This window comes from Grammomys surdaster, unplaced genomic scaffold, assembly GCF_004785775.1.
Source record: "Grammomys surdaster isolate TR1022 unplaced genomic scaffold, NIH_TR_1.0 67, whole genome shotgun sequence".
NCBI classification, from domain to species: Eukaryota; Metazoa; Chordata; class Mammalia; order Rodentia; family Muridae; genus Grammomys; species Grammomys surdaster.
The window spans coordinates 19,780,893-19,804,295 of NW_021604569.1; the positions used below are offsets into that span (position 1 = coordinate 19,780,893).

The 23,403-nt window shown below is 45.9% G+C and overlaps 1 protein-coding gene across 3 annotated transcripts in view; it reads left to right on the forward strand.

Moving 5' to 3' along the window:
• Positions 1–23,196, forward strand: part of Tns3 (tensin 3) — a 232,968-nt gene extending 209,772 nt beyond the window's left edge. For all 3 annotated transcript variants that reach the window (XM_028777165.1, XM_028777157.1, XM_028777161.1), the window contains 11 exons: positions 1,758–1,929; positions 3,524–4,164; positions 4,689–4,775; positions 6,030–6,161; positions 9,313–9,408; positions 10,033–10,110; positions 11,071–11,148; positions 17,576–17,744; positions 18,920–18,988; positions 19,086–19,112; positions 20,217–23,196. In XM_028777165.1, the coding sequence (XP_028632998.1) occupies positions 1,758–1,929; positions 3,524–4,164; positions 4,689–4,775; positions 6,030–6,161; positions 9,313–9,408; positions 10,033–10,110; positions 11,071–11,148; positions 17,576–17,744; positions 18,920–18,988; positions 19,086–19,112; positions 20,217–20,361 (1,694 nt within the window). In that variant the 3' untranslated portion in view covers positions 20,362–23,196. The remainder of the gene's footprint in view (positions 1–1,757; positions 1,930–3,523; positions 4,165–4,688; positions 4,776–6,029; positions 6,162–9,312; positions 9,409–10,032; positions 10,111–11,070; positions 11,149–17,575; positions 17,745–18,919; positions 18,989–19,085; positions 19,113–20,216) is intronic.
• Positions 23,197–23,403: the final 207 nt, after the last annotated feature.

Sequence of the window (23,403 nt, forward strand, 5' to 3'; positions counted from 1 at the left end):
ATGTGGATAGAGAGAAGTTTTCACTTGGAGGACTGTGGAGGGAGATTTAAACAACATCTATATTGTTTCTCTGTCATAGCTGCCTCAGAGAATGTGAAGGATGGACTTAGATGACCACACAGTTAGTTAATTGGGACAGCAATTATTGTGGATTGTACTGGGGGCAGGAATAGGGTTTGTCTTCCCACTTGTCTCAAGGATTTACAGATAAATCCCAGAAGACACAGACATCCACCGCCTGCTGTATACAAATAGCACATCAGTACTGGCTTTTCCTATATTGAGAATTTTAATAAGAGCTGAAAAATTAGCCCAAAAATACCTGGCCCATCATGGTTCCTGAATAGACAAGTTGCTGCATTTAAGGTTTTGTCCTTATGTTCACCCCTGCCCCATACTAAGTAACTGTATACCCTTTTAATTTGTTCTATTTCTGTATCACTGGCAATTTTCTTTTAACTTGAGGTTTGACTTATTTGGAATTTTGGTAAGTCCTCAGTAAATGTCTTTTCCAGCATGGCTTCTGCCTCACGCAGTGCCCACGTGGTAGTAGATGTTTTCATCCTGATGCTAGCTGAATGTCTGATCCAGCATCTTCTTTACTTTGTTTCCTCCTCACCTGGAGTTTGCTCTGTCTTCTGCTGAGTCCACTCCACTACAAAGTCCTTAACCCCAAGCTTATTTTATTCTGCTTTTAATTTCTAGAATTTCCATTTGATTATCCTTGGGGACTCAGGTTCTAAGGTGAAATGTGAATTTCCCTCTTTCCTGTTTCTTTATAGTCTGTATGTTTTAACTCTAATTTTTGAACCAACTGTGTCTTTTGTTGGTGGTGGGATTTTGTTTTATTTTGTTTGAAGTGGTGATTTTTTTTTCCACTGTGTTTCCTGATGTTATTTTGATTTGAAGTTTAAGACTGTATCAGAATGAAAGTGAGATGGGTGGGAGGCAGGTTGGGGACCTGTGGGATATTATTCTTCAGAGATGATATGGCTTTAACATGGGACTGGGTGAAATTGATTTTATCTTTGGTGCGTAAGTCAATGAAAGCTTTTGTTATTGGCCTGGGACATGCATGCTTCCTGGGTTCATTTCCCATACGTAGGTTTTTAGTACCTCTCAGAAGAAGCTACCCAAGTTTTTCTTTAGATCTCTGGAGCACTTGTGACAATTACTGGCACTTGGTGCCAACCTCTGAAGCTTAGGACTGAGAATACCTGACTAGCTCCAACTCCCCTTTCTCTTATCTTCTTGGCCCCGGATGCCTTGGCAACTCTGAATCTGCATCTTCATTTCCTAAGAATAGAATGTAGCAGATCATTAGATCTGTGCCCCATGGTCCCTGGACATGCAGCCCCTAAGTCACTAATATGGGAGGGTGGTGAATGAAAGGAAAGATAAGCATTCCGGATGATAGCTCTGCAGTGCCTGCACTCAAAGGAAGAGAATGTCTCTGGAGAAGGTCCCTGCCTTACATCTGTCCCTCATGTATGAGTAGCCAGCCAGGATGGACAAAGCACACAGGGAATTAGCAGCTTTCCCTTTTGGAAATAGTAATGGGTGGCAGTCAGCACATAATAGAACAAAGCCGCCTCCAGCAGCCTTCTGTGTTATTGCTGTCATGGTTCATTCTGGCCATGAGCAACAGAAAGCTGCAGAAATCAGCTCAGTTCATTATGAACATGGGAATGGTGTGAGATTGTGGCCTTACGGATTAGGTAATCAGGGTCTTCCTGCTTTTGTTTCCCTTGCTTCAGAACCACGAGGCTGCCCGGAGATTATCAACCACACTGTGGTGATGTCAGAGAGCCCCATTGGACCCAAACCCACCATGCTTCGGGCTGATATGCCTGCAACACCCAACTTTCAGCAGGTGTTTGCATCATCCTGCACAGTTTCAAGCAACGGCCCTGGCCAGAGGAGAGAGAGGTAGGAAGAGGGGCTTTAGACTTGCTATAAGCTCCTTTCAAAGGTCAGAACACTGAACAGGGGCCAACAGTGTGACCTCACTCAGATGTGGTGGAGAAAAATCCATGCCCAGGACAGTGTGCTGGACACCGTTGCTCAGGGAGCATGCCCTGTGCACTGGCACGCAGAAAATACATGAACACATAGGAAACTCTGTCCTAGTGGTGTTGCAAAAAGCAGAAAGGCAGAAAGGGCTGAGGTAGACTGTCTTTCTGTTTTATGAAGATGCAGGCCTTTTGAAACTCAGTAAGGTCAGCTGCCACGCTAGCCCAGAGTAGAGCTAAATTCCTCCTGTTTCTTGTACAGATTCCTCGTTTTTCTTCCCATTGAAATAAAGAGGGACAGCTGGGTGTAGTGGTGCATGCCTTTAATCCCAGCACTCAGGAGGGAGGCAGAGGCAGACCAGTCTCTCTGGGTTCAAAGCCAGCCTGTTCTACAAAGTGAGTTCTGTGACAGCCAGGGCTGTTACACAGAAAGACCCTGTCTTGGGAAACCAACCAATCATCCAGCCAGCCAATAAAGCAAAGTAAACATATAAATAAAGCAAACAAATAATTCAAGAATTAAAAATTAAAAACATAATAAATACAATGAAAAGGAGGTCCTCTAATGACTTGACATCACATGTACCTAATACGTGTCAATTTAAATACATGTATGTTTCAAGAACTGTATTTTTAATGGGTTTTCTAGGTTCCTGAATGTGGTAATTCCCAGTCAAGCTGTCCCTGGTCTGTAGGAAATATGGTCTTAGGCATTAGTTGATGCCTAAGGTCCTAGACAGGAACAAACCCTGAATGTATATGTTTTCCCCTATGGTAACTGACCATTTTTCAAAGGAAATACATTATAGATTCCATAGCCAATCAGCCAGTGTCCCCGTCCCCACTCTTGCTCTTGGAGGCACTTTTTGTTGTTGATGTTAGATTTATATCTTTATTCATTATTTTTATTGTATGAATGTTTTGCCTGCCTGTAGTCTGTTTGCCACATGTATGCCTGGTCCCTGTGAAGGCCAGGAGAGGGCAGCAGATCCTCTCGAACAGGAGTTTCAGGTGGTTGTGTGTCATTGTGTGGGTACTGGGAATCAAACCCTGCTGCTCTGCAGAGGGTCCTATGCTAATCACTAAGCCATCTCACCAGCCCCTTTGGGATCATTTCTAAGTAGCCTTCGAGTTACATACCATGTTGGCCAGCCATCTGACTAAAAGCAGACAACATATACCACATGGATACGCTGAATAAGGGATGATGTGTATCCTGGCCATGTCTGAGGAGGACAGCACATGGTTCATCATCCCACTCAGAGTAACATTTAAGACTTAGCAGTTGTTTATTTCTACAATGTTCTATTGAATATTTTTAGACTGAGGTCAACCTGGGTCACTGAAACACATGTAAGGGATGGGGGATACGGCATCTCTCATGCTGCCCTGCAGCAAGCCTCGGCACCTACTTCCCTAATCCTGTCTCATCTGTCTTGTAACAGTTGCTGGTTTTGAGGCACCTGCATTTCCCTTACATTTCCCTGTGACTGTTTTTGTCTTTCAAACAGCCCGCCTTCCGCAGAGCGCCAGTGGGTAGAAAGCAGCCCAAAGTCCGCCCTCACCCTTCTGGGGAACAGCCACTCTTCTGAAAGTCCCCTCGGCAACCATGAGTTCTGTAGCTCTGGTAAGGACTCACCAGGGCTGCCCTGTTTCCAGTCCTCAGAGCTCCAGGGCTCTTTCCACAGCCATGAGCTGTCCATGTCGGAGCCTCAAGATGTTCTGCCTCCTGCAGGCAGCCAAGCCTTCTTAGGTTTCAACACAGTAACCACAGTAACAAGTGGCCTTCCACCTGGTGAGGATGCTGGCACCTTGCTGGTCAATTCCCATGGTACCTCACCAGCTCCTGGAACCCCTCTGACGACGACAGGGGCTGCTGACAATGGCTTCCTGTCCCACAACTTTCTCACGGTGTCACCTGGAGCCAGCAGCCATCACAGTCCAGGCCTGCAGAACCAGGGTGTAAGCCTGCCTGGCCAGCCACCCCTCCCAGAGAAGAAGAGAGCCTCAGAGGGTGATCGTTCTTTGGGTTCAGTCTCCCCTTCATCCAGTGGCTTCTCCAGCCCCCACAGTGGGAGCACCATGAGCATACCCTTCCCAAACGTCCTTCCAGACTTCTGCAAGCCGTCAGAAGTGGCCTCACCTTTGCCAGGTATGTCTCTGCATCTGCCCATTCCCTCAGGAGAGGAGGGCTCTGGGGTTTCAAATTTGAGCTGGTCTTCAGTGCTAAGTGTCCTGCAGAAAATGCTCAGACTCCCTGATGGCTCTCTTCCATCCTGCTTGCCTAAAGCCAGACAGACCCAGTTTTTCCAGTAAATCCGCTCAACTTCCTCCTTAATCCACTGTAGACTCAGGCCAGTGTTAGAAAGGGCAGATGCTGCACTAGTTCTGTGTTCACTTTGACTTGAAAAAATAGAGATGTTTTAAAGTTACTTCTTTTTTTCCCAATTAAATAACTAATCTAGAACTGAGTTATAAGCTGTTTCAAGCATTTGATACCAGCCTTGCTGCCCTGACTTCCTTTCTGAGATTGAAAACATGTGTGTACTGTCCTGTACCCTGAGGCACTGGCTCTCCCTTCCAGTCGGTCCTTTGGGCCGGATGGATTTGAACTTGCATGATCATCATAAAAGAGGCAGCAATACAAATATTCTGTATTAAAATTCTGCTTCACAGATAGCCCAAATGATAAACTCGTGATTGTGAAATTTGTTCAAGACACTTCGAAGTTCTGGTACAAGGCAGACATCTCAAGAGAACAAGGTAGGTGGGGCAAGGGACCCCTTGCTGTGTTGGTCATACTTGGTCTCCAGGTTCTTCTGTCAGGGATCTCCTTCTATTAGCTGTGGTGCAGATAAACACACCTTTATCATAGGCCTCTCGAGAACATCCCATAACCTTCACAGTTTTATGGGGAAAACTCAGCCCTGGTGAGGGTTTGGGTGAGAAGTGGGATCAAGCCATGTGCATCCCAGTGTGTGGTCTGTGAACACTAGCTGTTTCACCAGCCTGGCAGCCCACCACTGTGTTGAGGAAGAGACACTGCTCAGGTCTCTAAGGACTCCTCGAGGTCCTAGGCTCCAGAGTCCTGCAGAAAGAGGCCATGGAGGAGAGCAGATGCACTGGGGGAATCTCAGGCAGACCATGAATGGGAATGGGATGTGGAGCTCGCCCTATAAGGAGCTTCCTGCTCCATGTTGGCCACCTGGTTGTTGAAGTCCCCAAGGGGCTCATGGGTCGTTCGTTCATAGGATCATCTCTTAGAAAGGCTAGTGGTCTCTCTGAGAATTTCTGCCATTAGATTTTAGAGCTAACAGAAACTGTGAGACTCTAGTTCTTCCCAGGAGCTCGAGAAAGCTCTTGTCATTTTAAATGGAAGAGAAGCGTGGGTGGGGTGGGGTGGGGGATGAACACAACCACGGCCTAGAAAGCCTTTCATTTCCCTCAGGCGGCCTTTGTAAAAGCTGCTTTGCAAGTCCAAACCTCCCCCCAAAAACCCACACAGAGCAGCCCTTATGCAGCCAGTGTCCCCTAGTTCTTCTGTCTCTGGCCTCCCTGCTTAGCAGCACAGATGAAAAGATGGCGTTTTCCTTACACCATGTTCACCTGTTAAGCAGGGTCCCCACTGCCCCAGGCTGTAGAAGCAGCCAGGAAAAGGGGCTGCCTTAGTCCAGCTCCTGAGGCTGTCACAGAGCATCTGAGATTTGGGTGACATGTAGAAACCAGGAGTCTGGGGGTGGGGCACTTCAAGCATATCAGCACTAGTTTCACACTGTTGAAAGAGAGGGAAGTGCACATGTGCAGAAGAGAGAGGACATCAGTACTTTGTAACAGACCACTTTCAGGCAGCCGAGCCATCCCTGGGACCATCGCCAATTGACAGAATGTTACTCTTCTATTGTCACATTGAGTGTCAGCTCAGACTTCAGTGTGATTTTCAGAGGTGGAGCCACCTCAGGCTTGGGGTGGACAGTGACATTTGTCCCTTGCAGTCATCCATGACTTTCCTTTCCCTAGCCATTGCCATGTTGAAGGACAAAGCTCCTGGGTCATTCATCGTGAGGGACAGTCACTCCTTCAGAGGGGCCTATGGTCTGGCCATGAAGGTGGCCACACCGCCTCCCTCTGTCTTGCACCTGAACAAGAAAGGTAAGGGTCCACAGACGGGGGATTGTCTGTTGTTTACAGTGTCTGATGATGGCAGCTGCTCCCACTGGTTCTCTTTGGTGTTTGCTTTATAAGGATACTTCCTTAAGTAGTTATCTTACTTTAAAAAATCCATCCATTTATACATTTTATCTTCATTTGTTTTAAGCAGTCTTTTCCGTAATACAGTAGACCAGTGGTTCTCAGCCTTCCTAATGCTACGACTCCTTAATGAAGTTCCTCATGCTGTGGTGATCCCCTACCAGAAACTTATTTTTGATGCTACTTCATAACTGTAGGTTTGGTATTATTATGAATGGTAATCTAAACATATGTGTTTTTTGATGACCTTAGGTAACCCCTGTGAAAGGGTCCTTTGGCCTTCAAAGGGGTCATGACCCATGCAGGTCAAGAACCTCCAAAGTAGAGCCAAAGACCCAGTAAAGCACTCTGTTTCATGACAGCCCTCCTTTCTTTGGGTGACCACATGCTTGATTTCTCCCTGATACATACTAATAATGACATAGTTATCTCTAGTATGATAGATAAACCATCATAATAGCGTGCTTATGCGTGAGGGAATACATGTTCACCCTGTCTGCAACATGAAGGGGAGAGGCTGGGGAGGAAGCTGGGTTCCACCACCCTCCCAAGGGCATGCTGTAAGTGACCCTAAGACCCCGCCCCTCCTTACATCTTCACTGACCACCAGATCCTCTCTCTGGGTGCTGAGCCTTTGCCACATTAAATCAATGGGAAACGTGTTAGCTGCAGAGAGGAATCAAAATCAGCATGGATGTGACACCTGTCTCTCCTATCCTATGCCTGGATATGAGATGATCTGTCCAAACTCTTGTGTGAAATCTGTGCTTAAAGCTTCCTGGAGCAAACACTGTGCAGGCTGCACCGAGAGCGTAAGACTTGGTTGCAAGCCGGCCAGCCTTGGGCACAGTAGGGTGACTTGCTTCTAGGAATGTGCTTGTCTTGCAAGGTTAGGAAGTGTGGTTTCGAGGCACCTGGGACTCAGGCAGAGAGCACAGCTCCCAAACCTGTGGGTGCTGACAGGGCTTCTGTGAGGGAGCAAGAGGGTTGTGGGGAGGAGGGTGAGTGATATCACATAGAGTGTCTAGGATTTCGGCATAAGAAGCTCAACAGAACATTACAGCTGGGACATATGGCCTTTATCAGGAAGCACTCAGACCTGGCTGCTGAGGACTACAAGGCCTTACTTAGGAACATCGGTTAGTGACAGATCAGGAAAAGACTTATAATGTCTGGGAACATATCCTGCCGTGGGCAGACTTTATACTAAGTCTGAGAATAAAGGAACAAAATAGAGGCTATGTGAATAGCAGATGTCAGGAAATCCAGCATGGTGGTCTCCACTGGCTGAAATAGTCTCGCCTCTGTGTGTACACCCAGGCCTGGATTTGACATTTGTGTTTCACAGTCCAACCGAGAAAGAGTTTACCAAATGAGTGAAGAGCCAGTTAGTCACTGGGCCACCTCCAGTCATCCTGAGATGAGACAGCTGTGGTCACTCTAGACTCTGTATTCCAAAAAGCCCTTGGCAGAAGGATCTTCCCGGGGCTATTTTCCACAAGTAGAATCCAGACCTTCAGTGGGGTTTCTCATTAGGCTGGAAGCCCCACACCCCCTCCTTCCACAGAGGAGGGGTCAAATCTTTATTCCCTCTGATTTATGTTTTCATGGAATCATGTCATCCCCTTCCCTACAAGCTTCTCTGCCTCTAGAAAATGCTGACATGTTCTGTTGCTAATGCGTGTTGTTGATAAACATCCCTGGATCCAATGCCGTTTCGTATCTCTCATCATACATGCCCCCAAACAGATATGTCCAAGATTTCTGATTATTTTCAGATTTCAAAGTATCTGTACCCTCATAATGAGATATCTTAGGAATGAGGCTTAAGTCTTTTAAAAAATTCCTTTATTATTTTATTTATATGATCTTTTCCCTGACTGTATAGTACGTACATGTGTAGTGCTCATGGAGTCCAGAGGAGGGTGTCAGATACAGACAGTTGTGAATTGTCCTGTGGGTGCTGGGAACAGAACCTGGGAGACCCAAGTCTTAAGATTAAGTTCATTTACATCTTATGTAGAATTCATACACATTCCATACATTTTTGAAGGTAATGTTATGCAACATTTTCCATTATTTTGTTCATGAAACAAAGTTTCATGGTGCGAAATTTTCCATTTATGGTCTCATACTGGTCTTCAAAATTGCCAGGCTTTGGATTTGAGATTAGGACTGTTCACCTTCCACAGGCTAGAGTCTGACAACCTCTCCCCAATCATAAATCCAAGATGTCTTGCTACCTGGAATTCCAATATCAGCAGTATTGAGAGGCTAGGTCTCAGGGCACTAAAGACAGCAATTAAGGGGAGAGCTGTAACACACAGTAGGGTGTAACAGACAGTAGGGTGTCTACTGACTTTAGCAGCTTGGGCCAGTGACTTCTTTTTCTCCTGGTTCAGTTTGTTCTTTTCCATTCAGTGGCTTCTCCTCAGGCTTCTCTTTGGGTTCAGCAGCTGGCTTGAACACAAGTGTCCTGTTTACTAGCAGTTTGGTAGAATGCTGCTCCTACATGGCAGTCTGCTTGTTGCTGAAGGCGTTTCTGTACCCGGCTGGCGGCTCCACCTCACCCAGAGAGCTGGCGTCCTTCCAGCTCTTCACTGAAGCCTTTTGTGCCCGAGCCTTGGTGGCCTTTCCTCTCTTGGAGGAATGCAGCTGGTGCTCCAAGGCCAGAGTCATTCTGAGCTGCCAGTTCATCCCTTCTCTGGGAGTTCTTGGAGTAGCTGAGGATGTCTCTCAGGGACTCTCTTAGTCTCTAGATTTTTACTCCAAGTCTTACTATCCACCTGGCTTATGGCACTGCCCACTGACCATCCCAGAAATGGTTCTGGGTAGCCTAGTAGTGCAGTGGTTTAATCCTATTTATAGGGAGCCTTCTTAGCTTTGATATCTGCAGGAGACAGAAATGAAGCTCTGTCTGTCTGTCTGTCTGTCTGTCTGACTTCTGTGTAACAATTCATCAATCTATATATTTTTCTCTTTTCTCTCTCTCTCTAGCCTCTACCCTTACTCTGATTCTCCTATGCTTTAATTTTTTTTTTTCTTTCTGCAGCTGGAGATTTGTCCAATGAACTCGTCCGGCATTTCCTGATTGAGTGTACCCCAAAGGGAGTACGGTTGAAAGGGTGCTCAAACGAGCCATATTTTGGTGAGAAGCTCTTTTGATACTTTCCAGGGTATAGACTCTCTCCTTCATGTGGCTTGAGAGTCAAGGGCCTCTGTGCCATGGTAGGTTCCTCTCATTTCAGTTCCCGGGTGTCAGGCTGCCACCTGAGGTCTTTAAGATAAGCTGAAGGGGCAGTTGTTCTTTAGAAGCTTTGTCAAAACTAAATAAATGGAAAGGATCCTCCCAGAGCTAGAATAAGACAAGGTGAAGGTCAGCAGCTGGGTCCCAGCAGGTTGGAGCCCAGTGTGACCCTCATCCCTCAGGCACAAGGAGGAGCACAGAGCTGCCACCAGAGCCTCCCCCTTTCTTTGTGAATTGAGAGCCTTTCACGGCCTTCTGGATAGACTGGGGCAGCCTTGTTTCCTACTCGTTAAGAAGCACCCTGGCACTTCACACGTATAAAGGAGATATGCTTGGCATATACTGCAGATCCCAAGTCTCCTCATTGACTTGGGCCTTGTCATTTCTTGGAACTTTGAGTTACATCCCACAGTGGTATAAAGGCGTGGGTTTTGGAAATTTGGTCTCAACTGATTCTCTGGCTAAACATAGAGCAGGTGAAGAAATTGGTGACATTCATTTAATTTACTCTTATCCACTTTACAGGGAGTCTGACGGCTTTGGTGTGCCAGCATTCCATTACACCCTTGGCTTTGCCCTGCAAGCTGCTCATTCCAGAGAGAGGTATGTGGTGGAGGCCTCAGTGCTATCTGGCTGTGTGTAGGATCTTCTGCACCGCTCATAGCATGCTGTTCCCAGGATTCACCAAAAACCTTACAAAAATAGTCAAAGATTCTTTTTTATGACATGTACTCTTAAACCCCAAAGAAAGCTAGTGGCCACCTGTATTGAAAAAGGAGAACACCTTGCTGCTGATAGCAGCTCCCAGACATTGCACCCTGTGGCCTGTATAGAAAGTTTCCAGAAAACAAAGACTGCTCAGCTTAAAGATGTGAAATACCTGGGAAGTAGAGAGATAGCTCAGTGGTTAAGAGAACTCACTGCTTTTCCAGAAGACCCAGGTCCAATTCCCAGCTCATTAGGTGGCTTCTGACCATGTAAAACTCCAGTCCTAGGAGATTTGGCCTCCTTAGGCACCAGGCATTCATGAGGTCCACAGACATACATGCATGTAAATGTATACATACATAAGTAGTTATTTTATATACACACACACACACGTGTGTGTGTGTGTGTGTGTTCATTTGTGTGTTTTCAGGGTCACTTGCATTATAGATTCACAATCCTACAAAATGGGAATGATGTTGCTATGGTTAAATTTAGGTCATGAATGAACAGGTCTCTGATATTTGTTAGAAAATAACCACAGTAATTTTTTAAAAAATTAATATTCAGGGTTTATGGGGTCTTGACTATGTGTTCCAGCTTTCCTGTAGGTAAATGGTGTTTGTCTTTTAAAATTTGATCACTTATGTAAATGAATCCAGAGGCCAGGAAAATGTTTTAGGGGGCCATACTACCTCCATCCGTGTTCAAAATGGGATTGCAGTTTCTGCGGGCTGCATGATTGTCTCTCTAGAGAAAGTCAGCTCTGTCACCGTCTGGGAATTCTGTCATCAGATTTTCTTTGCCATGTGGACTACTGTGTCAGGAGCTCATGTCTCGTCTCGCCCCTTCCTGCAGATCCACTGGAGGAAATAGCAGAGAACTCTCCCCAGACAGCAGCCAACTCAGCAGCCGAGCTGCTGAAGCAGGGAGCAGGTCAGTGGACACAGCTTTGTATCTCTGCACCTCCGAGTCATTGGGCGGAACCGAACTCCATGATAGAACTTCCCTTTGGACAGTCATTTCCTGCTTTTCTGTGGACTGTGAAGGAAGTTTCCTTTTATAGCTGTTTGGCACAGCTGGGTGGGGTGCAGCTGTCGGGAGGCATGGTCAGGGCATCAGAGGTTGGAACTATTGGTTGGACTCGAACAAGACCAGATTCAGGGGAATAAATGTCAAGGCCTCTATTTAGTGTGGGGGGTAGGGGTGCAGTAAGACAGGATGTGGCGACCTGCCTTGCCAGCTGAAAATGTAAAAATGTTCTGGAGCTGTGACTCAACAGTCCCTCATCATGAGTCAACTGCTGGACCCACTCTGCCATCTGTGTACTGAGACACACCACACAGAACCAGGCCTTTGGAGACCAGGAGACTTGGGTGAAATCTTTGTTAATAGATTTTACTTCCTGAATCCATTATGGAAACATATAGGAGGTAGAGAGATCCGTGTCAGTGCTGGCTCTCTGTTTATAGCACCCCACACCACAGTTTACAGCTGATGAGTAGTGTCTTTTGCATTATTAAGTAAAGTTTATAGTGTACATAGAGCTCACTTTTTATTTAAAAATTATAATGGCTTGAAAAGTTACATCATCCCTCCCCTGCTTCCTTCTACTCCTTCCATGCCCCCACTCCCTGTCATACTCACAATCCGTCTTCTATAGTTATTATTACTGTTATACATGCACGCACACATGAGTCTACAGAGTCCATTTGGTGTTGCTCATATGTACGTGTATTTAGGGCCAGCCATGTAGGATTTAATAACTTATCAGGGCATTCATCTATGAAGAAAACTGAGTCTGTCTCTGTCAGCAGCTATTGGTTGCCTGTAGCTTTAAATTTCACAGGGCTCCTCCCAGAAATATAGTGTTCTGTCTTGGTGTTAATGGACTTAAGAAATATCATTGACATTCATTCATCAGTATGATGTCACAAGAAGTATTTTCTTTGTCCTAAAAGTTACCCCTGATCTCCTTTCTCATTCCCCCCTCATGGTCAAGACTTTCACTGCCACTAATCTTTTTATTGTCTCTGTAGTTTCGACTTTCCCAGAATGCTTTATGCTGTCAACACAAATCATGTAGCCTTTTCAGATTGGTTTCTTCCACAGCTTTTCATAGAGAGGTGTCTTCTTTCCTTGTATATGGTACAGGAGATTATATATGTGTGTTTGTACAGATCTATGTACATATTACACATGTGTGCCTGAACATCTGTGTGCACATGTGTTCAGATTCAGAGGTTGCCAATGAGCTCCAAGGATGTACCTGCTTCTGTCTCCCCAGTGCTGCAATTATAGCAGTACATCACTGCACCCCGCTTGCAGGAGACCTGAATGAAAATCCTCAGGGTTGTAGCTTTCACTACAAGCCTTTTACCAACTGAAATATCTCCCCAGCCCGTGGTGAAGCAGAGCTTATTTATACGCAGCTACTGAAGAATATCTGGGTTGCTTCTAAGTTTTGACAAGTATGAATAAAGCTTCTAAAAATATCCAAATGCAAGTTTTTGGTTAATACATGTTTCCAACTCCTTTGATTAAATACGAAGGAGCCTGATGGCTCGATCACCAGGCAAGAGTATAGTTAGCCTTGAAAGAAACCACAGAACTTATTACAAAGTGGCTGGACCAATTCGTATTCTCACTAGCAATGGGGAAGCATCCCCTTGCTCCACATCCTCACTGACACACCTCAGGTGGTGTCACCCTGAAGGATGTGCTTGTTCTAACTGATGGATAGTGCTATTTTACTGTTTTGTCATCTCCCTTGTGACTTACTGTCCAGTTGGAATATCATGGTAAAAAAATGTCCTTATCTCCTCAAGATAGTTTGTATTCTTTTAAAAGTAGGTCTGCTCAATAAAGTTAAGCACATCCATGTGACCATTATATAACCAAAGAAGACTCTCTCATTTATAATGTGGAAGATGTTCTAGGTTCCAAAAAGATGAGTTTGCCATAGCCACAACAGAGGTCACAGGGACTTGCTCCAGGCTAGAAGTATGTCCCTGTGATATATTCCTCCCTTCCAGCCTGGCTGTCATTCAGAGGATTGACATCTGATGTATGCACAGCTATACAGACCTCAGGTTTATGTTGTTCAATATGGATACTGTTCTCCCTCTCCAGAGACATAGAGAACAAGTGAGGTGACTCTGGGAAAGGCCTTGGGAACTGTTTTTCTGAGTGGAGAGAACAGCCTTTCCCTGTGTAGCCAGCCTTTCTCTTCTGATCCCTTGTGAGCCTGAGCAGACTGTCCCTGGGAGACAGTGAGTACCACAAAAGAGAGAAACGCAGAGCCCCCCAACTTCGTTTTAGATGTTCCCTGGTGTCCTCCTAGGTTGACAACCCCTGTTAAGCCATCAGTGTGGTCTCTGGATGATTTGATTATTTAATTCTACCTCTTAAAAATGTATTCGAAAAAATTTCAAAACCCGTAATGATTGCTTTTTAAACCACAACTGTGTACCAACGTTATGAAAGGAAGGAAAGGAGGAAGGCAGGCAGTCAGGCAGGCAGGTAGGCAGGAAGGAAGGAAGGAAAAACCCTGAGGAATAGGATCATGCTGTCGTGCCTCCCTGGGAGGATTCTCCTCATGGGATGAGTGGGTGGTATGGCCTCATTCCACTCCATGGATGGAGCTCCTGAAGTACAGGCTGTTGGTCAGAGCCAGTGGGCATCTTGCCTATACCACCATCTGCATCTGTGTTAGCAACAAAGCTGTTTCTTAGTCCCACACGACTGGTGCCATAACCAGTGTGCCTCTGCAGTCATCTCTTGGGTTTAATATTTCTCATCGTAAGCATTTTTTTTTATAGTTCTCAAGCTCCTTAACTAGCATTCATCCAGTAAATATTATACTTAGTCAATGTCCTTGTTAGAAATTAAATGTTTCTTGTTCATTTCAGCACATTATTTTTAATATATTTTATTGGTTCTTTGAGAAGTTCATATATTTTGCTCATATTTACCCCAACTCCCCCAGACCCTCCTCCCATACGCCCTCATCCAAGCCTTATGTTCTCTTTTTTATTATTATTAGTTAATAACTTACTGAGTCTAGTTGGTTCTGCCTCTGTACTGATGGCTGTGGGGACAGCCACTGAAGCATGGCTCACCTACCAAGAACAGCAACCCGTAAAGAAAACGGGCTCTCACTTCCTTTACCAGAAATCAGCTGTTGCTGGTTCTTCAGCTAGGCTAGGGATTAGGGCTCGGGTGTCTCTTCCAGCTGTGTTGGAAGGTTGAATGGCTTGTTCTTGTGTTACTGTGAGTCCATGAGTGCAGTAGTCATGATGTATCTGGAAGACATTGTCTTGCCCAGTCCTCTGTGACCCCTGGTTCTTCCCATCCATCCATCCACTCTTCCATAATGTTCCCCGAGTCTTGTATGAAGAGGTGTATTATAGATATTCCATCTATGGCTACAACTCACCATTTTTAAATACATTGTACCAACTTTTAAGATAACATTGTTAGTTTTTTAAATTGGGGGGGGGGTTGGTTTTCCTACTGATAAGACTTCAGGTCAAACCTTGTTGTCTGTTTAATTATCTGCCTCAGGCATTGAGTTATGAGCCTTAATTTAAGGCTGCTTTCAGATTCTTTCCTTTAGTCCATAACACACCAGGAATGTGTATTTTCATTTCACTGCATGCTATAAAGGCAAGGATGCAGCTCAGCAGATCTGGGGGCGGGGCTCACACCATCCTTGTCTGACGATTAGCTATGGTCACTTAGAATACCAGTAACATAGGCATTGAATCAAAAAAGTAGGACTATTCTGATCACTGTAATCCCCCCATCCCCCATCTGAATTCCATTGGCCATCCTGATTCTAGACTCCTGCTAAGGTCCTTGGAAATGCCCATATCTTCACAGCAGAAGCCAAGACCCAGCAACACAGCAGTCAGCTCAGGATGGGAAATTTGATACTAATGCCATTATGACTTTGTTCCAATAGTTGAAACAATTTGTTTCTGTATTTTAAGCCTCAATTCTTAATTGTTTCTTCTTGAAACTGAGGAGGAATGTGAGCTAATCCTTAAAGAAAAAAAAAAAAAAGAGGCTCTTTCACCAGACTTCCCATAGGTTTGGCTGTTTAGCTTATTACTCTGTATATGGATTTTATTTTTTTGTTTGTTTGTTTTAAATAAAAAGCAGGGCAGTGCTAAAACGAAGAGGAGGGTAAATGACTCCCAAACCTATTACGGTGCAGCCACGTCACACTGGGAGGAAGGGGAGGCAGGCTGAAGTTCTCTAACCCAGAGACCACTCTAAGCATGATCCAGATCTGTTTCTGCCCCCTCCCCTCTCCTGGGACTGTCCTTTTACATTCCTTTCTGCAGTTTGTATAATGAGTTTGCTCATGGTTTTTTATAAATACAATGCAAGTCTCAGTTCTTTGTGGTTCTGTAGGACTCCGTTGCGTAATTCAGCTCTCCACGGTCATCCATCCAGTCAGCCGGTCTCTGGTTTTGCTGTGCTACAAGCCAAGCTTGAAGGATCACCTTTCTATTTGATTCTCCCTGCATTCTACATATGGCCTCAAGCTAATCTTCCAGAAGTAACACTTGATGAGTTAAAATATGTAGATCTGAGACCACTTTTAGGTGCGAAGTTTTCTCAGTACAGGAGCTCCCTGCTGCAGGTCTGAAGAGTGCTGCCCTGTTTAACGTTTCATGAAGCACCACAGCTTTAAGTCTTCCCCTCAGCAGGAGCACTTGGCCCTGCAGGCCATGTGTTCTCTGTTTGAGAGCATGACTCTGGGAGGCAATGCTGGCCCACTGTCATGGTCATAGCGGATCTGCCTCCAGAAGTGTTATTTCTCCCAACATTTCCCAGCACCAGGTTCCTGCCTGGCACCATAGACAGACCAGTCCTTATCGGGAAGCTCCCTGTGGTGTCTTCAAGACAGCAGTCTAGCCTGTGGTTTCCTGTGAACTACATCTAGGTGTGCCAAGTCTATGGGATTTTCATAGTAGTTAGGTCAGAATGAACACACACACACACACACACACACACACACACACACACACACACACAGGCACAAGCACACACATACACAGGCACAAGCACACATGATGCCTTTTGAAACTACATGAGCAACGGGCCAGGATTAGAGGTAGAATATTCACTGTCCTGTCTGTTTCCCATTTTCCAAGCTGCTTTCCAGAGTCTGTTCATAGCACACATGCTTTTGATTTTATAGTTCTAATCATAACAGAGATGGTTTATTCTGCTTTTCCAATTACCTGCTAACCATTTTTCCATGTTGCTATATAATTTCTGTGATTACCATTTGCTGGTTGCTTCACATTTCATTGAGAGGATGAATTTAACCCTTTCTTTATTCTTAGGAATCTTCTGTTTTCCTTCTTTCCTGCTATAATGCAGAGGGGCGTGACCATCCTCTGTAGCTTAGCTGAAGCATATGCTAATGGTAGATTTTCTCTTTGAGTCTTTGAAGAGGTAGCACCTTGAGTTGTTTCTAGGCTTTTCAGCTCCTCCTGATAAGATATGCTTCAGTTATCCAGGATAGGCTCAGGTTACCCCAGCATAAAAGGTTTCACCAGAGCTTTGTGGGCTTTAAGCCTTGGGCAACGTGAATGTTAAAAACCTTTAACACCTTGTTCTCCTTTTCAAGAGAACACAGGAAAACCCCTGGTTTAGACAGGAGCTAGGTAAACCACCAAGGCTGACAGATCCCTTGAGTGTTCTCACCCGGGACTGAGGCAGTTCTGAACACCGGAGTTGTCCATAAAGTTTATTCTAGCAAATCACCTTGACTTGGACTCGGGATAGGTGACACTACCAATGTTCCTTACCTGTGAGCCTGATCTCCTCCCCTGCAAACTGGGGGTGATAATAATAGGCTGTTCTTTGGGGCTCTTTAGGACAATTATTAATAAGAGGTACTAAGTTAGTGTAGTACAAGCCATCACCCCACAGCCCCTCTGCATGCCCTTCCAGCACTTCAGGCAAAGCAGTATGTAAAATGGAGTCGTCTCATGGATATTTCTTGGAATTTCCGAGTCTCCATACTCACCACATTTTGGGTGATTGTGTTAATAGTAACCATTATCTTTACTCTTGCTGAAGCCAGCAAAGGTCCTGGGTGAACACTTCTCTCACCAACAGGCTGTTCCCTAATAGCTTGTTATATCCTCTCCATGGCATGGGAACAAGTGTATCTTTACTACTGGTGAGGAAGAAGCGTGTGCTTACCAGTGCTTCCAGCCTGGGTCACATGTCCCTGTTCCCTTCATCTTCTGGTTGGTCTTCCTCCATGTGTCAGAGCATGTATGTTCCCAATGGTCCTGGCTAACATGCTTCTCACCTCCTCCCCACTGTCTTTCAGCCTGCAACGTTTGGTACTTAAACTCTGTGGAAATGGAGTCTCTCACTGGTCACCAGGCAGTCCAGAAGGCCCTGAGTATGACCTTAGTTCAAGAACCTCCTCCAGTGTCTACAGTGGTACACTTCAAGGTGTCAGCCCAGGGCATCACTCTGACTGACAACCAGAGAAAGTAAGTCTTGGGGGAAGTATGGGTAGAAGGGCCTGAGGTCAGCATTGGGTGTCTCAGTCATTTTCCATTCTATTCTTTGAAACAGGGTCTCTTAGTAAACCGGGAGCTCAGTGTTTTGCTAGACTGGCTGGGATATACCCAATGCAGGCAATTCCCCTAGTCTCTCTAGTACTGGACTTACAAATTCCCATCAGCACACCCAGGTTTTATAGGTGCTGGGGATCTGAACTCACGGCCTCATTCTTGCCCTTTAAATGCTACCCATGAAAGCCCCAAAGAGATTTTCTTTTAAGGATCTCCCCCCCACCCCCACCCTCTCTCTCTCTCAGATGCAGCATCTTTTCAGTCATGCTTTAGAACCACTGAAATGGACCAGAATCAACTGGCTTCTGTTTTGGCATCATTGCTTCCATAACTTGTGGGCAGCTCGTTTTGGTCTAAGTAGCACAGTGTGGTATCAGGAGCCCTTGTGGCAAATGCATGGGTCATAGCCCAGACCATTCTGAGCCTTCTATGCACCATAGCCTCCTTGAAGGCCTCCACACCTGCAGTCCCCAGGGCCAGTTCTTTAAGTAAGACAATGTCTTCATTGTCCTAAGTTGCCAAATAGCTTGAGGACAGAATCTTAGGAGTAGTTGGGCTGAGAGCGTGGCTTTGCTGGTCAACGATTCTCTCTACCCGTGCAGCAGATGACTCTGAGAAAATGCCTTAACCCTCTAAGGTTTGGTTTCTTATTCTTTTAAACCTATGCCAAAATATCTACCTCAGAAGTTAGTAACTCAAAAAGTATAGTGGGCACATGTCCTCCAAGGTGCTGTTGATGTGGGCTCAGCTTTGGGAGAGCCAAAAGGTCTAAAGGTCCTGAGCTGCCTCCTGTGTCTTACCACCTGTCCCTCTAGTTCCTCAGAGCTCCTGGGTCCATCTCTACCTTCCCTGTGGTTGGCCCTTTCCCTCTTTGTGCTACTATGAACACCCTTCTACCCAGCTTCCGGTTGTTGACTGTTCGAGAACACATACTCTGATCCTCTCCCCAGTAAAAAGTAAAGACATCAAATGGTTTCTACTCCACAAATCATCCCACTGGGTAAATGAGGAACCTACCTGGTCCATCACCCACCTATCCATCACTCCAAACGTCCGGGAAAGTAACTACCCTCTCTCTGCCTACCCAACAGGCTCTTCTTCCGGAGGCATTACCCCGTGAGCAGTGTGATTTTCTGTGCTTTAGACCCACAAGACAGGAAGTATGAATTTTGCATTCTTATAACTGAAAAGCATACCTCTTTCATACTATAATTTTCAAAAGTTAACATAAAATTTTTCTTCTCTTCAATTCTCAAGGTGGATCAAAGATGGCCCTGCTTCTAAGTAAGTTGCCAGTGTTTCTATTCTATTTGAAAATTACAGTGTACAGCTGACCTCAGTTCTTGATTTGCAAAGAAGGGCTTATTTAAAAGACCAAACAAAATGAAGTAGTCGTAGTTGGTGGGATCATTTGTTTGAGTTAGACTGAAAGTAGAAAGTAAGAGCCGTGTTCTGATATCAGAACCCAGGCCTGGATGGTGATGGCTTGTCCACTGCAGTGGGCTGGCGGTGCCCTGTCTATATTGTATCTATAGTGTCCTTTACACATCGAGACAGATTTCTTCTTAGTCCAGCCATTTAAGAGGGTGACGGAACTGCTCGGGACCCCAGATCTGTGTGTGTGAGCAGGGGTGAAGCCCATTGGAAACATTTCCTAATCTCGAGGGAGTCTGTTTTGTTCCTTTGGCCGGCGAGTTCTCATTCCCCCTGCTTCTCACTGCTTTCAAGATGGTCAGAGGAGCCTGATCCTCCCCCTCCCCACCCGCAGAGGCTTCACCGTCTGTGGTTACCAGATTGGCTCTCTTTACACGGTCTACACTGCTGATTGCATGTGTTCATGTGCCTCCTTCCCTGCACACCCATTTCAAAGTTCTTCCTGTTCTGGAGAACTGGTCAGTAGTAGCAGACAGCCACAACTTCTGGAAGTGACCGTAGTTGCACAGGCCTGAGAGGAGTCCTTGGCATATGAGCTTTCTTGTTTGGGGAATCTAGTCTGGGCTGAGCTGAGAGCTTCTAGTGTTTTTCCAGGAGGCCTAAAGCCCTGACTGGCCATGGCAGACCCTGATTTTGCATAGCCAGCTGGAGCTCAGGACTCCATAGAAGGTGCACGGAGGACCCCTAGACCTCCAGAGGAGGGTGCTAAGGAGCAAGCAGAGCCTCAAGCTTTAATTCGAGGCACTGTAGCATTCTTCTAGGCTCTGCCCACAGTAGTTCCCAATGGTTAGTGATCAGGTGCTGGACAGGTCTAAGCTAGCGCTTGGCGCATCATAATCTGCAGGTGCAGTCTATACTGCTCCCAGGTTGCGACTGTGAGGAAGGGAAAGCCTGCACGCATGCGTGGTGCTGCACACTGTGCTGGCTCCTCTGACCTAGACTTGTCTCTTGCAGAGTCTTTGGATTTGTGGCCCGGAAACAGGGCAGTGCTACAGACAATGTATGCCACCTGTTTGCAGAGCATGACCCGGAGCAGCCTGCCAGTGCCATTGTCAACTTTGTGTCAAAGGTCATGATCGGCTCCCCTAAGAAGATCTAAGCCCCTCCTAGCCAAACCTGCCAGATGCCTCAAAGGGCCCTCAACATGACAGTGGGGTGAGGCGGGGCCCCATTTGTACCAGACTGACAATCCTCACATTCCAAACTCACGAGGGGGAGAATATTGGCAACTCTTCAAACCAAGAACAAACAATATCACCACAGATTGGCCTTAGAGAAGCTTCTCATCCGACACACCTATATATTCAGGCGCATTTTGAGCGGATGGATCTTGGCCCGGGAAATGCCTCACCAGGATCCCAAGGACAAGGGCTGTAATAGGAGGGAGTATAGAAGACAAGGCTGCCCTGAGTTCCTGGCTCATTAGCATCTGTCTGGAGGAGGAGGAGCATCCATCCTGCTTGATGGGTACCCACTCTCCAGCAGAAGCGCTCTGCCCAGTATCTTTCTACAGCAGACAGTGATGAAACTGAGGAGGGGATGCATGGTTAGTGAAGGTTTGAGCAGGTTGGAACAAGGTGGGGATCTAAGTTAGGAGCCAGCGGAAGGGATGTGAAGTGAGGGCCATGGAGGAAGCCTCTGGTGTCGGAGAGAAACATGTGGTGTCTGAGAGCCCACTGCTGGTGGACAGGACTCTGTGATTTTGCTCTCAGGTCGGCACCTGGACTGTGGAGAGCCTAGAGGACCTTGAGAGGAAAATGAAAAGATGGAATCAAAAATGCCATTTTATATAATATATGTTTTACTTATGCCAAATTATTTATAACCGCTTGCCATTGCCATACTGTACCCACATCAAATGCTGCAGCCAACTAAGCTCTGATTGCTAGGAGGCTTGTCCCCTTGTAGACACACCAGAGACAGCTGGCCCCTCAATTGGAAGGGGAACAGTAGTCTCAGGGTGACTCCACACAGTCCTTCATCTGTCGTACTGCCAAACAGATTCGCCTCAAGCACCCTACCCTCTACTTGGCACAGCAACCTGTCTTGCCCAGATGTGGATGTTTTTTCTCTCCTGATGGGAATGTCCAGGAGAAATGGGAGACTAAGACTCTGGCATCAGTCTTAGCCTCTTCTGCAGTACTGGCTGGGCCATCTAGGGGCCTGTGTCATCCAAAGGGCAGGAAGCCTTTCTAAGCTGTTACCATGATTCTCCTGTGCCACCTGCAGCTTCCGAGGGGAACTCTGTGGGTGTTGGGAGGGAGAGAAAGGATGAAGAGAAAGATCAAGAATTCTAGTTCTCACAGGCTACATTTGATTGGCTGAGTCATCTTAGTTACTGAGTCAGGTGGTTCATGCTAAGATGGACACCCCACTGCTGCAAGCTTCCTGCCTGCATCAGTGCCCAGAGATTCCGAAGAAGGCAGTGAGCCCATCACTTCCCAGAATGGAGGTGGAGCAGGGCTCCATGGAGACAACGCCAGGGTCTCCTCGGTCAGAACATTATGCCCCAGGAAGGCTCTGAGCATCCCTGTCCCAGCCTGAAATTCCCACTTTCTGCCTTCTAAAATCCAGACCTAGCTTCCACATCTCACAGCTGAAGACAGGCTACAGTTGTTAAGCTGGGATTTTGTGGTGAATTCTGTTTCAACAGGGGTAGAGATGTAACTACGTGTAGAATTGGAATCAACTCTGTCAGGGTGAGTGTAGTGTGTCTGTGTGTGTGTGTGTGTGTGTGTGTGTGTGTGTGTGTGTGTGTACAGGTGGACCATTCCACTTTTCGCTCATGTGTATGTCTGTGTGTATACAAGTGGACCAGTCCACTTTTCGCTCATGTGTGTGTCTGTGTGTATACAAGTGGACCAGTCCACTTTTCGCTCATGTGTGTGTCTGTGTGTATACAAGTGGACCAGTCCACTTTTTAGCTCCTATTGATGCACCAAAAGCAAGTGCCTCATTTCTGTGCCAAATGTTTGCCTTGGTCTTTAAGGACCTCCTTGGTGGACACTCTGATGTGCCTGTTGGAGTGAATGTGCCACCATTCCCTAGAGGCCCTGTGTCTTCCACAGAGGCTTCTAGTGTTTCGGTTACTCATATGCAGCTAAACTCCAGATTGGGGCAGGGGTGGAGGCTGAAGTTTGTGTTTTGTCTAAGAAGTAAGAAGTACCACATCCTAGGATAAGTTTATATGCAGATGTGGCCCAAAGACCACAGAGTGCTCCTTTATCCTCCCGCTGGACAGAGGGCCTAATTAGATATCAGCTGGGCGAAGCTGAAGCCTAGCCTTCCAGTGAATTAAATGCCATAAAAGTTGGCATGGAATGCATCCAAGAAGCCACATGAATGTGCTTTCAATACTGACTGACCAGGTATGATCTTCATTCAAGATAAAGTAGTCAAGGGTATCAAGGGTTTTGCTCTGAGGAAACACGGGAAGACAGCTCTACAACAGCTGGTAGGACAAGATTCTGCCTTCTGTGTGTGATGTGTGAATTCAACAGAACAAGAGGAGACCTGTATCATAGACTATACTGTGTGCTCAGAAACACTGGGAAGGAGTATTGCGCAGGCTCTTGCTACAAGGCCATCGGTTGGGCACAAGTTAATACATTATTCTATGAGTAAATTCAGTGATGTCCTACCACTTCTGATAGATAGCCAGGGTCCCATTAACCTTCTCATTAATGCCTTATAGTTTCCAGTGTTGGGCTGTACCCATGTTAAAAGCCACAGTGCATTTATCTTCAGTGTCAAAGACGTTGTAATGTCGTTGTATCTGTCTTATCTACTAGCTCAGTTTTCACTATTCTATATTGTAAAGAATATATATCCAATATGTAAATGAGTGTTCTATAAACCTTTTGTATAGGCATTTCCTCTGCTCTTTAAATATCAGCCTTATTCAGAGTATAATAAAAAATTATGACCTTGGAAAGCCTAATGAAGCATCTTTTAGGTCTGTGTTGTACATGTGTATATGTACCTATGTATTTGCTCCTGTGTGTTTGTGAGTGGGAACATGTGTCTGGCATGTGTAAAGATTAGATGACAACCTTGGTTGTTGGTCCTTGATTCTTACCTTGTTTGAAATTGTCTCTTACTGTTTCACACAGATTCCAGACTAGTAGTTCCAGAGACTTTC